This window comes from Hibiscus syriacus, unplaced genomic scaffold, assembly GCF_006381635.1.
Source record: "Hibiscus syriacus cultivar Baekdansim isolate YM2019G1 unplaced genomic scaffold, ASM638163v2 tig00111582_pilon, whole genome shotgun sequence".
Classification (NCBI taxonomy): domain Eukaryota; kingdom Viridiplantae; phylum Streptophyta; class Magnoliopsida; order Malvales; family Malvaceae; genus Hibiscus; species Hibiscus syriacus.
Window position 1 is genome coordinate 9,341,594 of NW_024063126.1, and position 15,141 is coordinate 9,356,734.

The following is a 15,141-nucleotide window of genomic DNA, read 5'->3' on the forward strand; positions in this document are numbered from 1 at the left end:
CCGCTTTGAACGAATAAAGTTGAATTTGTGTTTGTTTGTTTGTTTTTTAAAATATTTATGTTTACTTCGTGTTCATTTAAATTTTTAATATTATATTCGTTTATTTATTTTTTAAGGTATTTATATTTGTTCGATTAAAATTCATCAACAAATTCGTTTAACGTTATTTTTAAACTTCAGCGACCAATATCTCTTTTTATCATGTTGTTTGCAAACCAAAGAAAATGATAAAATTACTTCATTGGTACTTAATTTTCTTAAGCTTCATAGTTTGAACTCCAAAGTTCACTTTATATTCAATTTAATCCATATCTTCTAAATATTTAAAATGTAAAAAAAAAAATAAAAGGGAGAGCCGAGTAAACGAGCTTATAAATGAGTCGATAAATGATCCCATAAATAAGTTTCTTCGTACACATAAACGAACCAAATCTGATTATAAATTGTTGACACGATTTATCAATTAAGAGAGGAAAGTGTCTGGATGCTAATAGAGAGGAAAATTTCAACTAAGAGCTCTAAACCACTTGTTTTATAAATTATTGACACAATTTATAAGCCAAATCTGATTATAACCATTTATTAAAATAAATACATCAATTCCGTTTCATATTTAAAATAACACTAATGTAATAATTCCAACTTTCCTCTCAAGATATTAAATTTGAAGGCACTGCTAATGTAACTTTCACATACAACAGCTGTAGCTGCCAATCGCGATAGCCAAGATTTTATGAGGTTTTCTTTCCCTAAAGGCTGCCAGTTATTATTCTAGGCTAATTACATGCTGATCCCTCTATTATAGGGTTTGTATTTATTCAGCCTCTCTTTTATATAGTGTTAGGATTGATGAAACTCAAATTGACAACCGAAAATATTGCCAAGAGGGGTGAATTAGCAAATTAAATTTTTAAAGAGTAAGGAGTAAAAAGAAAGAGAAATTTTCACAACGATTTATAGTAGTTCGACTTATCAACCAAGTCTACATCCACTACCTAAGCTCCTCACTTAGGATTTTCCAACAAATCCACTAATTTGTTATTTCTTTTTCAAGGATCAAGAGTAATCTTTACAACTCCCTATCTTTTCACTTGGATAAGATAAAACCAAAATGTACACTAAGAAAACCTCTACAAGGTAGGATGTTTACAAATTAAAGCTCACAAAAACACAATATTTACAAGAAAAATAAAATAAAGAGTGAAAAACTTTTCTCGTGTTTAATTGCTTTCCAACCTTCTTCAAGTGTCTTGAACTTGTATTTATAAGTTGGAATGTGTTTAATTGCTTTCCAACCTTCTTCAAAAGCTCCCCCTTAATAAAAGCATTCCAAACAAAAAATTTGACTTGTAAAAGCTTGACACTTAAAAGAAATTGAATTTGAACAAAGATGAACAAACATGTTAGTAGCACATGAAATTCAATATATCCAAATCTAATAAACTTTATGCAATACCAATTGTTGAAATTAAGTGCATGTGCATAAAGCTATTTAAAAATGTTATACATTTGAAAAATTGATATCAATTGTTAGAGAGATATCATTTTGCAATAAATCACATGCATAAACATTTAAATTAAGGTCAAAAATTAAAATTTGTAAAGACAAAGCATTTGAAAAATTGATATCAATTGTTAGAGAGATATCATTTACATTTAAAACCAATTTTGACCAAAATTCTTTATGATGAACTAAAAATTATGAAAAATCATTAAAATCAAAACTCATGCATGCTTAAAACTAAATAGGCAACCAATTAATCAAAAACAAAAGCATTAAGCTTAGAGGTTACTCATTCTTTTTCAAGTGTGGCTAGAGCATCTCAATTTCTTCACTTTTTCATCATCCTACAAGAGACTTTTATTTGGATTTTGGTATCCAAATTGCTTTGGATCCTTGAACATTAGTTTCAATGTCCCTTGTTCCCTTTGGAACCCATACTTGTATAATTTTAAAATGTTTTACTTTCTTTAAAGGACAAATATGTTCCAAATGATCATGAAATGTCAATGTGAGCATTTTGCCATTTTTAACATATATGAATTGATTTTATAAATTATTTCTTTTTCTTTTATTAAGCATTCAAGCTTAACTTTCAAATCAAGATTTTCTTTTTCCAAATCATTGATTTTGATTTTTGAAAGTTCAAAATGATTTTTCAAAATTTTATTTTGTTTTTCAAAATCCAATTTCTTATATTTGAAATTCACGGTCTCAAATTCCAAATACAATTCATCATAGGCAACTTGTAATTCATCAAAATAATAAGAATTTAATTCACTAGAGTTAAAAGTTACCATTGAATCTTCATTGATGGCCATAAGGCATAGGTTGGCTACTTGACATGCCCCGTTCTTCGACAATTAAAACACACCGGGGGACACTTCTTTTTGCTTGATTCATGCTTCACTTCCTTAGAAGATCTTATGAAGAGTTTGGTCATCTCTTCTTCATCATCATCATCTTCATCCACCTCTTCACTTGAGTCTTGATTGCTCTCGTTGGTGGATTTGAAGACAATGTCTACCTCATTCATCTTGTTGTTTTTCTTCTCTTCATTTTCTTCTTCTTCCATTACCATCAACTCATGAGTGAGAAGAAAACCAATATGCTCATCAAGAGTGAGAGTCTTTAGGTCCTTAGCTTCGATGATCGTCGTCTTCTTCGATTACCAAGACTTTGGAAGAGAGTAGATCATCTTCTTCACAAGCTTCTCATTAGGGATCACTTCTCCAAATCCCTTCAAACCATTAACAATCACGAAAAATCTATTTTTCATAGCTTTGATCGTTGGCTTAAATGAAGAGCATCATCATATTCTTCCAATAGACATAGTTTGCTCCATTGAAATAAGGTGGCTTGTTGTCTAGTTGAGAGTCTTCAATGTAGTAAGAGTCGAAGGTTGAAGTCATCTACTCAGTTGCGTTAGGAATTGATAGAGCTTCTTCAAGGATGGTCTCAAGGTTGTTAAATCTTCTAATGAGTCAAGCTCTATTACCAATTGCTAGGATTGATGAAGCTCAAATTGACAACCGAAAATATTGCCAAGAGGGGTGAATTGGCAAATTAAAGTTTTAGGGAGTAAGTAGTAAAAAGAAAGAGAAATTTGTACAACAATTTATAATGGTTCAACTTATCAACCAAGTCTACGTCCACTACCTAAGCTCCTCACTTAGGATTTTCCAACAAATCCACTAATTTGTTCTTTCTTTTTCAAGGATCAAGAGTAACCTTTACAACTCCCGACCTTTTCACTTGGATAAAATAAAACCAAAAACCCCTTTTAAAAGGAAAAGAATGTAAACAAAGAAAACCTCTACAAGGTAGGGTGTTTATAAATTAAAGCTCACAAAAACACAATATTTACAAGAAAAATAAAATAAAGAGTGAAAAAGGTTTTCTCTTGTGTTTGATTGCTTATATAGGTATTCCAGCCTTCTTCAAGTGTCTTGAACTTGTATTTATAAGTAGAAATGTGTTTGTGACCGTTTCTAGCCGTTGGGGATGATTTCTAGCCGTTTGGGGATGTTTTCTCTGCAAAATAAAACTGCCCAGAACAGAGGGTATCAGTACTCCTACAGGAAGTATCGGTACTCCTACAGGAAGTATCGGTACTACCTTTGTAATATTTAATAAAACACTCCTACAGGAAGTATCGGTACTACCTTTGTAATATTTAAATAAAACTTTCCATTACTAGCCGTTGGGCCTGACGGTATCGATAGTATGCCTATGGTATCGATACTACTATGTAAAGTAGTATCGGTACCTCTTAGGGTATCGGTACCTATTTTGCATTCTAGAATTTGAGCAAGCTGGTAGTATCGATACTACCTTGAGAGTATTGATATTTCTCTTACCTTTGGTATCGGTACCACATGAACAATATCGGTATTGTTCATATAGTATCGATATTGTAAGAACAGTATTGATACTTCATACGTGATAAATTGTTTTTGCTCATATTCTAGTTTATTGGACTTTGAATAAATTCAATCAAGTCCAAAAACAGTTTGCCTTAATTTGTTATATCAAAATATTATAAAACATATTTTAACATAGAGACCTATTCAAGATAATCTTTCTATTATTGAACTAAATAATATGCGTGTGTGTGTGTAACACATCAAGTCTCTCATATTTTCTTTTTATTCAATTTAGTCCTTTAATTTTTTTATCTTATCCTAAATTGAAGTCTAATTGTTTCTGAATTTTATAATTTGTTCCAATATTTCTTATTATTTATAATATTGTTTTACTTAAATTTTAATATAAAATAAAAATTATAAACATTAAATCGATCAATTTAAATAATAAACATTAAATTCTTAAATTGTTGATCTTATTTGATTCTTGTACTAGTACAAAGATTAAATTGATATATTTAATAGGGTAAAATACACGCTTAGTATCTAAACTATTATTTGTTTCAAAATCATACTTAATTTTTACTTTTTGTTTCGTTTTGGTACCTCGCCATTAAAAACTTAATGGAACTGCTGTACGTAGAAATTTTTATGGGTAAATTATATCATTCATCACTCAACTTTCAAATTGCTCATGTTTTAATCACTCTAATTTATTTTATTAATAATTTTTGTGTCATGACATTTATTATTATTGTTTTATTAATATATAATTAAAACAAAAAAATAAATTTGAAAGTTAGAGTGATTAAATTAGGAGTAATTTGAAAGTTAAGTAATTAAATTTTAAAAAATTAAACTGCAATGACCAAAATAGGAGTGACAAGATAGTTGAGTGATGAATGATGTAATTTACCCATAAAAAAGTGACATGATGTAATAGTTTTGCTAAGTTTTTAACGGTGATGTACCAAAACAAAACAAAAAGTAAACGTTAGGTATGATTTTGAAACAAATGAAAAGTTATGACCAAAATAGGACAAAATAGTTTAGATGCTAAACGTGTAGTTGACCCTATTTAATAATAGTAGATCGATGAATTTGAGCCACCCTCTATAATAGAGGGACCAAATTGATCTATTTAATAGTAGATGAACTAAATTAATAGCCCCTATAATAGATTGGCATGACAGATACTTTTACCCATTATTCCACCGTGACCAGATATAATAGTTTTAATATATGGGTAACATACACTGGTGACCATTAAATTATTGTCCATTTTTATTTTGACCGTCGATATTTAGATTTAATCAATCAAATTATCTAACTATTTAAATGCTTCAATAAAGCCACCGAACGTTAATATTTAACGGAGAGTATGACATGACTGTTAAAACAATTGGTATAATTATTCATTTAGTCCTCAATGTTTACACATTCTATTAATTTAGTACTAATTTCAATTTAGTCAATGAATTTAATCTTATAATCATATAATAACACATATCACCATCTGATTAAAGGTTTTTTTATTAGTTTTAATTTATTTAATCAATTAATTTATCTTCCAATCATATATTGACACGTGTCACTACATAATTGCAAGAAAATTAAATAATGTAAACAAAGGATGGGGAAGCTTGAACCTAATCCTCCTTGGTTGGAGAGAAACGATGTTACCACTGGCCCAAAAATAAACTTATTTTTTTATTCTAACACTTTATATACAATTCATATTAAGGGTTCGTTTGTTTCACGTAAAACATTTTTCACAAAAATTTTTCCTCACTTTTCAGTGTTTGGTTGGAGGAAAACAGATTGGTCAATGTAAAATATTTTCTTGGACAACAAATTTCCTTTGTATTTTCTGAAAAAATGACTTACGGTTAATTTTCCGTAAATTATTTTTCAAACTTTTTACTTCAAAGCATAAATACTAAAAATAATATTATTTTATAAATTTAATATTAATATGATTTATTTTAATAAAAATATTAATTATTAACATATTTAAAATATATTTATTAATATTTTTAATATATAATATATTATAATATTTATTACAATAATATACTCAATTATATTATAATAATATGATACTATTATATTCTTATTTTAATAATATAATAAATTATTAATAAAAGTTATATTATTTATTTCTTAAAAATAATCATTGAATTATTAATAGTCAATACTTTTATTTAGGTATTTAATATTAATATAATAGTCTAATATTATAAAAATTCATTGAAATATATTTATTAATAATTTTAAAATATAATATAATATTTTTATTTTTATAGATATTCAATATAATTTATCATATTTTTATTTTAATATAATATACTAGATTTAATATTTTTATTTATAAAATTATAGAAATAATATTTTAATAATAATATTGGCATAAATAGTATTAAATATATTATTCTAATATTTTTAAAATAATAATTTAAGTTTTATAATAATATATTATTTATTATATTGTATATTTGCAATAAATAATTTTAAAAAAAATTATCAACTAGTGAAAAATGGTTTACACAACATCTTCCAAACACCATAAAACATTTTTCAGAAGATGTAATAATTTTACGGAAAATGTTTTTTGGAAAATATTTTCAGTGAAACAAACGGACCCTAAGTTATATCTAGAAAAGAAAAAAATAAAAATAGTTTTGGGGATTCGAATTAAGGACATCTAAAGAGTTTAAAAACACATAAACCTCTGAACCAAGCTTAAAGATTAATTGAAATATAATAAATTTTAATACAAGTTTTTAATTGTGAAAAATAAAAAATGAATTTAAGGATTTTTTATTTTAAAAATCAAATTTAATTTTTTGAAAAACGTTAATCATTTCGAATTTATATGTGATAATTTTTTGTTTTGAAAAATGTTTAATTGTAATTTAAAAATTATTAATTATTTATTTTAATTAAAACTTTAGTTTAAAAAAATTAATAATTTGATATTTATATGACTACAAATTATCACATTTAAATAATTAGGTGATTTTATTGATGAAATCGAAACATCGGTAATCAAAATGAAAATAGATAATAGTTGAATGGTCACCTACATAATTTACCATAATATATTCCTTCTAGATAGAAGCTGAATTAGCCCATAAAGAATTGGTTTTGACAAACTCAAAACACGGAAGCTGGTGGCGGCAAAACCCCATCCCTCCTTTCCTTTTATATATATATTAACGAGATTACTTGTTTATGTTGTGGTCTGGTGTTGAAAATAACTTATGGATATTAAAACTAAAGTTGTTGATCTCTCTTTTCTATTGCACTTAGAGGCTACCGGCGATTCGGAAGCCGGTTATTCCGATCCCGCCATATCTTCCGGTGTCAACCATGCTCAAGACGACGATAATGAAGATGCAGAATCATGCAGCTGTGACACTACATCTGATCTTCATATGGTTATTGAGCATAATTATAGCTTAGACGGCGGCAATGCGAGTGTCGAAGACGATGAAGACAACGATGGCGAGGTAGTAGATAAAAAATGCATATATGATCCTTGTATTAATGGAATGGAAGCAGCAGAAAGTAAGAAATCATCGGCTGTTTCTATTGATTCGAGCCAAACCATGAATGAGATGGAAAAGAACAGGCTATTTTGGGAAACCTGTTTAGCATCTTAGGCTATGGTTTTGTTTTGTTTTTTCATTTTTTTTATAATTAGCCGATGACATCATAGTTGTCTGCAAATCAACCGTGTAAGAAAACTTTTAAGACCTAAAGAAACATGTCGAAACACAAACACATGTTCAATCGCATTGCTAACTTTATCGATATATAGACGTAACTGATCGAACGGAGACAAATCGAAATGTGCAAGTCATGTTCTAAACAATGCTGGGGATGAAGCATCATCGGTCAGACATCATTAGACAAATACAATCTAGTTTGTCTATCATCTCCACATGCTTATCCACTCGGCTCTTCAGATGAAGCTCGCGATAATTACATCAGAGTCGTCTCTGTCACTTGTTCCGTAGACAAAATTCTCGTTCTTTCTTAGATTAAACATTGCAGGCTGAACAACTTCTTGGACTTGAATGATCCTCTTTGTGATTTCATCAGCTGGCTTCTCCGAAAAATCGATTGGTGATGTTGGTATGATTCTCATCCAAATGCCTCAAGAAGCATGCCTCGATTTCGCCTAATGACTCGACTTCATCTTCATCTCCACTATAGTTATTGTAAAGGGCGTTATCATACTCCGATGTTGGACCTTTCAGTTCGCAGCTCGTTTCCATCTCTTGGTTACTATCGGAATCATCGTCAGTGAGACCATCATGTGAATGAGATGACATCGATGAATATCCTCCTCTGGCTATGCTTTCTTTACGTTCCTGCAGTGCTTTCATGATCAAGGTCTTGAGTAAGTTCATTACTTGAACGGCATGCATCAGAGCTGTCAACGGGTCGGACATCTGCTCGAAATCAAAACCGAACACTTCGTCTTAGTTCCATTGCTGTTCATAGTATTTGACAAACAATTTAAGTACATGTCTTTGAATACCTGAGTCATATTCGGAGCGAAAACCATGGCGATGTTTCTCGCATTCATTTTGTTTGACTCCTCTTCCTCGACAACATCTGCCATAAGATCAACTGTCCAATTGAGCAGTGCAGCTTCAGTTGGCTTCAGTTGCTTCACAAGATCGGCCGATTCTTGTTCAGTATTGCATCGGAGAACCTGTTCAGGGGAAAGTCCATCTAGCACACCCGAAGGAAGCTCCCGGAACCAAGCCTTTATAAGGCCTGCAAGACAATGGACGTCGATATTATCCGGCACGATGCCCCTATTCAGCTGATCTCTTACATGCTCCTCCTGGCTGTTTTCAGGATTGATCCGAAAAATCCCTTCGGCCTACAACACCAATTGAGAAGAAAATCATGATAAAAAAAATCACATATAATTGAATCTCAGTTGCCATGACTCCTCTCAATGATCATTAATGTGCTTTGAACATGAAAATGGTACAAGTTCAAAACACATAAAAGAATCCAAAGAAAAAGGACAGTTTACTTGAGTTGGCTAATTATTTAATAAATTAAATAATATCTAAAATTATATAATATATTTATAATGTTATTTTTTAAAAGAATAAATTTTGAGGAAAAGTATTGATGAGGGTATGGGCAAGTATTCGATCGAATTGAGTAAAAAATTGAATTAATCAAGTTGATAAGTTATGTTTTATCATTAAAATTTTATTTAATTTTTTATTTGAATTAAGTCAAATCAAATTGATTTTCAAGTTTTTTGTTTAAATTTTAATTTTTATAATATTATTGTGTGAATTGGTTCTAATTTAAATGACTTTATTTAACCATATAAGATATTCATGTATATATTTTTTCATATTAATTTTCACATGTGTAATTATGATTTGTAATGTTATTCAAAAAATCAAATACAATCCCAAATTATAAAATAAATATGTAATGTTGATTTTTAAAAGAATGAATTTTAATGACAAAATATTGATGAGAGTATAAAGAAGTCATGAAATTGATAGGAAGAAATAGTTTGCAAAAAGTTATGATCAAAATGAATAAAATTCAAAGTTGAGAGAATAAATTATAAAAAGGAAAAAATAATTGTTAAAAATAGTAATTGAGACTGCACATGGATTTTACAGTTTTAGAGGAGTGCGATATTCAAATTTGATAAAAAAAAAATTGACTTAAAAACAAAGGAAGAATTAAGAAAAGAGAGAAATCATGCAAAGTCGAATGACTAAATTACAAAAAATAAAATTTATTTTCAAAACTAATAATTGCAGATATATAGGCATTTTACAGTAGTGAACACCTAGTTCAAATTTAATTAAAAATATACTTAAAATGATTGATGAATTATAAAAAATAATAAAATAAATGACTGAATTTCAAAACACTCGAATTACTTAACTAAAGATCAAAATAATGTTGTTATGAAATTTGGTTTTTCGATTTTTCGAATCGGTAAAATTTGAAATTGAAAACTCACTCACTCACTAATTCAAGTTGACTCAAATAACTTTAAACTAAAAAAATATAATCGAATAAAATTTTGGTTACTCCTATCAGATTGAGTAATATGTAAAGTTAAAAGACTAAATTATAAAAAGGAAAAAAATATCAAAAAGAAGAATTAAAATTACATAAATATTTTATTATTCGATCAAAATGAAACAAAATTTTAAAAACAATGAAATCATTTGTCTCTTTCAGATAGCTTTATTGAAGGAGGAGACAGTCCCAGTTTAATAAGTTACTATTTGTTTACTTCATTTTCAAAATAAAGGACAGTTCACTTCTCCAGATCTAAACTACACTAACATTAACATTTCAAACAATTAAAAAGAAATCAACTTAGCAAAAAGAACATATTGAAAAGGGAAAGTACCTTCCACTCGGAACTCGACCGGGGATCTCAACTTCGAACTCCACCGGAAGACCCAAGAACCCATTGAACCGATCAAATGTTACGTGGGTAATGTGTTTTACGTTGGTCGGCCACCCGATTTCCATATGACGAACGGTGGAAGACACCACTTCGTCTCGTCTGTCCACCCGACAAGACACCACCGATTTCCTCAAAGCAGCCAAAAGCAATGCCACCACAGAAATCTGGTTCTGCCGCTGCTCTTCCTCGCAGCCTCCTTTACCTCCGCTCTTTCCGCCACCACAGACACCGCCCTTAGTCACCATGACTAGACCAGTCATTTTCCGGGGTTTTGAAATTTTCGTTGTTGCATTCAAAGAGAAGGGGAAGGGAGTTGGGTTTTTTGTAAGTGTTTAAACGCCCACTTGTTTTTTCAAATTTTGATCTTCTCACTTTATCTAATTGTTTGGCCTTGTGGTTGCAGTAATACTACGAGAGTGCCATCTACCCAGCATATGAAGAGGTAAAATCCTTTAAAGATCCTTGTACCATGCGTTTCTAACATATCTAGCCCTCGGCTGAATATTATCATTTATAACTACATCATTATTCTTATATATTTAAAGATAATTATAATAATAGTTTTTTATATTATTTTTCAATTAGGTCATTATTTTATTTAATAGAATGATTTTTTATATATAAATATATTTAGATTAGAACATGTCGAATCGAGTGGGGTTCTCCTAAACTCGGGTTGAGTCGAGTGCGGGTGAAGGATTTTTATTTTCGGATCATGTTCAGTTAGGCCAAAAATATGATCTAATCCGACTTGTTATCATCCTTATTTATAATCTTGAAGTCATATTTTTTTCATTAATTATGTTAAATAATTTGAAATAATTTATTTTTAAAATATGTGGTGATGTAATATATATATATATATATATATATATATATATTTTACTTTTGAATAAATATTGCCTAATTGTAAGCAAATATCAAAATGTATACATTTTATAAACAAAAGAAACTAGAAGTGAAGTAGAAGGACTATATCTATCAAAAACGCATAGTACATATACCTCTTACAGAATTTGACCGATGTGAAATTGCCGAATTCCTTTTGACAATTTCTTATTATTTATTATTTCCAGAATTGGTCAGAGAAAATCATTCTTCATTAAGAAATGTACACTGTTATTTTAAATTTCATTATTCAAATTAAAACATTATTATATGTTCTGCTATTTACTTTTGTTTCTTCTATTAGTTTAATTGGCATCATGGTTAAAAAAGTTTTTTAATGTTCGCTATTTTTCTAATTGTGCTTTTAAATTCTTTTTTTCTTTTTTAGTTGTTTATTAGTTCCTCAAAGTTTTGTCATGATTAATCTGGATCAATCCGTATTGTATATTTGATTTCAATGGACAAGTCTCTTAATAGGAATTTTTTGCATACACAATCTCGAATTCGAAACATATTAAGCGATATCAGTTGTTTACCACTTAAACTAAACTCTGGTTGTAAAGTTTTTCTTTAACAATTTAAATTATAGTGTTTCAATTTTTTTTTCCAAATAAACCTTGCTATTGTTTTTCTTGTCGACGTTAAAAATAAATAAATGTTTAGTGTTTTTGTTATTATTTTCTTTCTTTCTTGATTTATAGTTTTATCTCATCTATAAATGAAAAAGATTAAAGTTTTTGCAACAAATTCTAGTATTTAATAATTTAAACTCATGCATAGCACATTACATGTTAATCATCATAAGTTCAATGATATAATGATATTTAAAAATAAGAGCATTTTTATCAAGATAAATAAGATTGAAACATAATTTTTCTTATTTATAATCTTGTACTTATTTTAATTTAATTTTTATTTTAATTATATTTTTCATATTTTGTAACCATCCAAATAATATTTTTTATATAAATAAATTATATCATAAAATGATCTCCAATATTTACTTATTTTTTTATTTTCATGTCATGTTAATAAAAATATTAATTAATAATTAACCATTCAAAAAGAGTTGTGAAATTTTGATAAGTTTAATTGTCTTTTTATAGCAGTTTAATAAATTTAATGAATAGTTTATAACTATTTAAAAATAATAAGGCTTAAGGGCTGCTTTTGTCCATATAGTAGACTCAATTTATCATTTTTTTCCTTATAGTATTTTCGCATCAATTTAGTTCTCGAATTTGTTTAAGAGCGTCATCCTAGCCCTGGAAGTCTATTGATTGTTTTGACTAATAGAATCGTTAGTCTTATGTGTATATTGATTAAGGGATTATGTTAAAATATTTACTAAACACAACGGTTAGAGAAAAAAATTCAAAATTTTATTATTTATTTTAGAGAGATTAAGAGATTATGATAAAATTTTGAGGATTTTTCTAATCATTGTGTTTAGTAAATATTTTAAATATTTTATTAAATATTTTTTTAATAAATGTCACATCATCATTAAGCCACATCAGCAATATTGGCTGACGTGGAAATTTCTAATGTCCACAAATGTAGAAGACTAACTGTTATGTTAGTTAATATAGACTTCAAGGGTTAGGATGATGTCCCTAAACAACTTTGAGGATTAAATTAATGTAAAAACATAATAGGGGAGAAAATGATAAATTTGATTTATTACAGGGTAAAAATAATTATGAAGTTAAATAATAATAATCATTTTATAACTTTAAATCTTTTAATAATTAAAAAAAATCAACATAACTTTGTTGACTTTGCATAAAAATAAAGTTTAAAGATTACTTTAAAATTTATCTCATAATTTGAAGACATTTTGAATCAAATATCTCTATGTTTTATTTTGAAATATACTGAATTAGCAAAGTCCAAATCATTTATATATATAAGGGTAATATAGTTATGTAGTGTAGCAATCTAATTTAAAGTTAATTTTAGAATGTTTTTCATTTAAAATGTTATTTTGTTCAATCTAAAAAATTATACAATTTATAACATTTTCGATTACAATTGAAAAAATTATATTATGATAGGTTTAGAGTTTACAACATAAAAAGTTATATAAATTATAATAATTTCGGTTACAATCAAAAATATTATAATCGAAAATATTATGAAAAATATAATATTTTCAATTTCAATTTAAAATATTACTCTATCTAACTTTAAAATTTACGTTTTTTAATACTACATTTGTACCACTAAATGTGTCTTTTTTTATTTTTAAAATTGTTTCATTCAAAATGTCATATTAAAAATGTCAATTAAGAATAACACTTATATTTTTTTATCCTTGTATGCCCCACTCTTTTACACCTATCAAAATAAATTTATTAAATCTATCAATCACTTTTTAAAGACAATTTTATCATTTTTCTTGATCAAATATATCTTTTAAAACTATGTGTATAGTTAATATGAGACTAAGATTATAAAGAGTAAAATTTTCTATTATAATTGATTTATACATATTTTAACCTTATATATTTTGGTGTTTTACCTAAAAATCACCCTGACATGAATTAATTATCTGTCAAGCACTGTTTCGTCAAATGTTACTGATTTAGCACCCTTTCTGACAAGGCACGGATCGTCATCCGCTCTTTTACGGGATTTTGTCCTAGCTAACGCCACGTCATGAAAGGCGCGGATGACGATCCGCGCCTTTCTAGGGTATCTGACACTCGTTTGTAAGGCGTGGATAACAATATGCACCTTTCATTATTAGTTCCGAATTTCTCGGCCTTTAAACTCTCCCATAGCCTATAAATAACACCCCTTCAACCGTAAACATCACCACATCAATTCCTCCTATATTTACTTCACAAGTTCCTTCGATCTTTTGTTGTAAGGTAATTTTTTAATTAATTATATTTATTTTATATATGATTATTTGAAGAAAAAAAATTATTGTACTAATTATTTTATATTATTTTTTGCGGTTGTAAAATTATAAAATGGGATCATACATCGAGACATTTTTGTCGATACGATAACAATATAAAATTATATTATTTAAATTATTGTGAAATTTTTTAATTTTTTTTAGGTTATATATTAATTCATATACTATATATTTAATTAGGCATATTTAAGCTATTGTTTTTTGCATATATAAGACTCTTAATATTTCAAACTCTCAGAATGACGCGTATTTCAGCTATTGTTTACTATAATGGAGAAATTTGAGAAGATGAAACCAGCGTCGTGTTCGCATCAAATCATTCTGTCAAAATATCCTTCAAAAGAAACTGTTGAATTATGTTTAGATATAACAAATTTAAGGCAAAATGTTTTTGGACTTGAATTGAATTTATTCAAAGTTTTAAAAAGGTTTCAAAAAATAATTCAAAGTCCATTAAATTCGGATTTGAGCACAAATGCTAAGGGTGTCAAAGTGCATCCATGCACCCCTGTAGTGCATTCATGCACCTGCACTAGTGCATCGATGCACCATGCAGTGCACCATGCAGTGCATCCATGCACTCCATTTCGAATTCACTTAGTGCATCAATGCATCCTGATGTGCATCCATGCACGAAGGCTGCAACGGCTAGTAACGACTAGTTTATTTGAATTTAATGAAGGGGTATCGATGCACCACGATAGTGCACCGATGCACCATGTTATGGACAACCTTTTTGAGTAGAAAAATCATCCCCAAATGGCTCCAAATCATCCCCAAATGGCTCCAAAACATCCCCAATGGATATATACAATATCAAACACATTCCAAGCTATAAATACAAGCTAAGGACACTTGAAGAAGTAAGAGAACAACTATCCAAGCAATCAAACACAAGAGAAGAGTTTTTCATTCTTATTTCATCTTTCTCTTGTAAATATTTTGTTCTTGTGAGCTCAATCTTGTAAACATC

The 15,141-nt window shown here is 28.3% G+C and overlaps 1 protein-coding gene and 1 pseudogene across 1 annotated transcript; one reads left to right on the forward strand and one right to left on the reverse strand.

Moving 5' to 3' along the window:
* The first annotated feature begins 7,130 nt into the window (after positions 1-7,130).
* LOC120165426 lies at positions 7,131-7,532 on the forward strand. The gene has a single exon (XM_039174946.1). The coding sequence runs from the start codon at positions 7,131-7,133 to the stop codon at positions 7,530-7,532; it is 402 nt and encodes a 133-aa protein (XP_039030877.1).
* A 79-nt stretch (positions 7,533-7,611) lies between these two features.
* On the reverse strand, positions 7,612-10,626 carry LOC120165335 (annotated as a pseudogene).
* Positions 10,627-15,141: the final 4,515 nt, after the last annotated feature.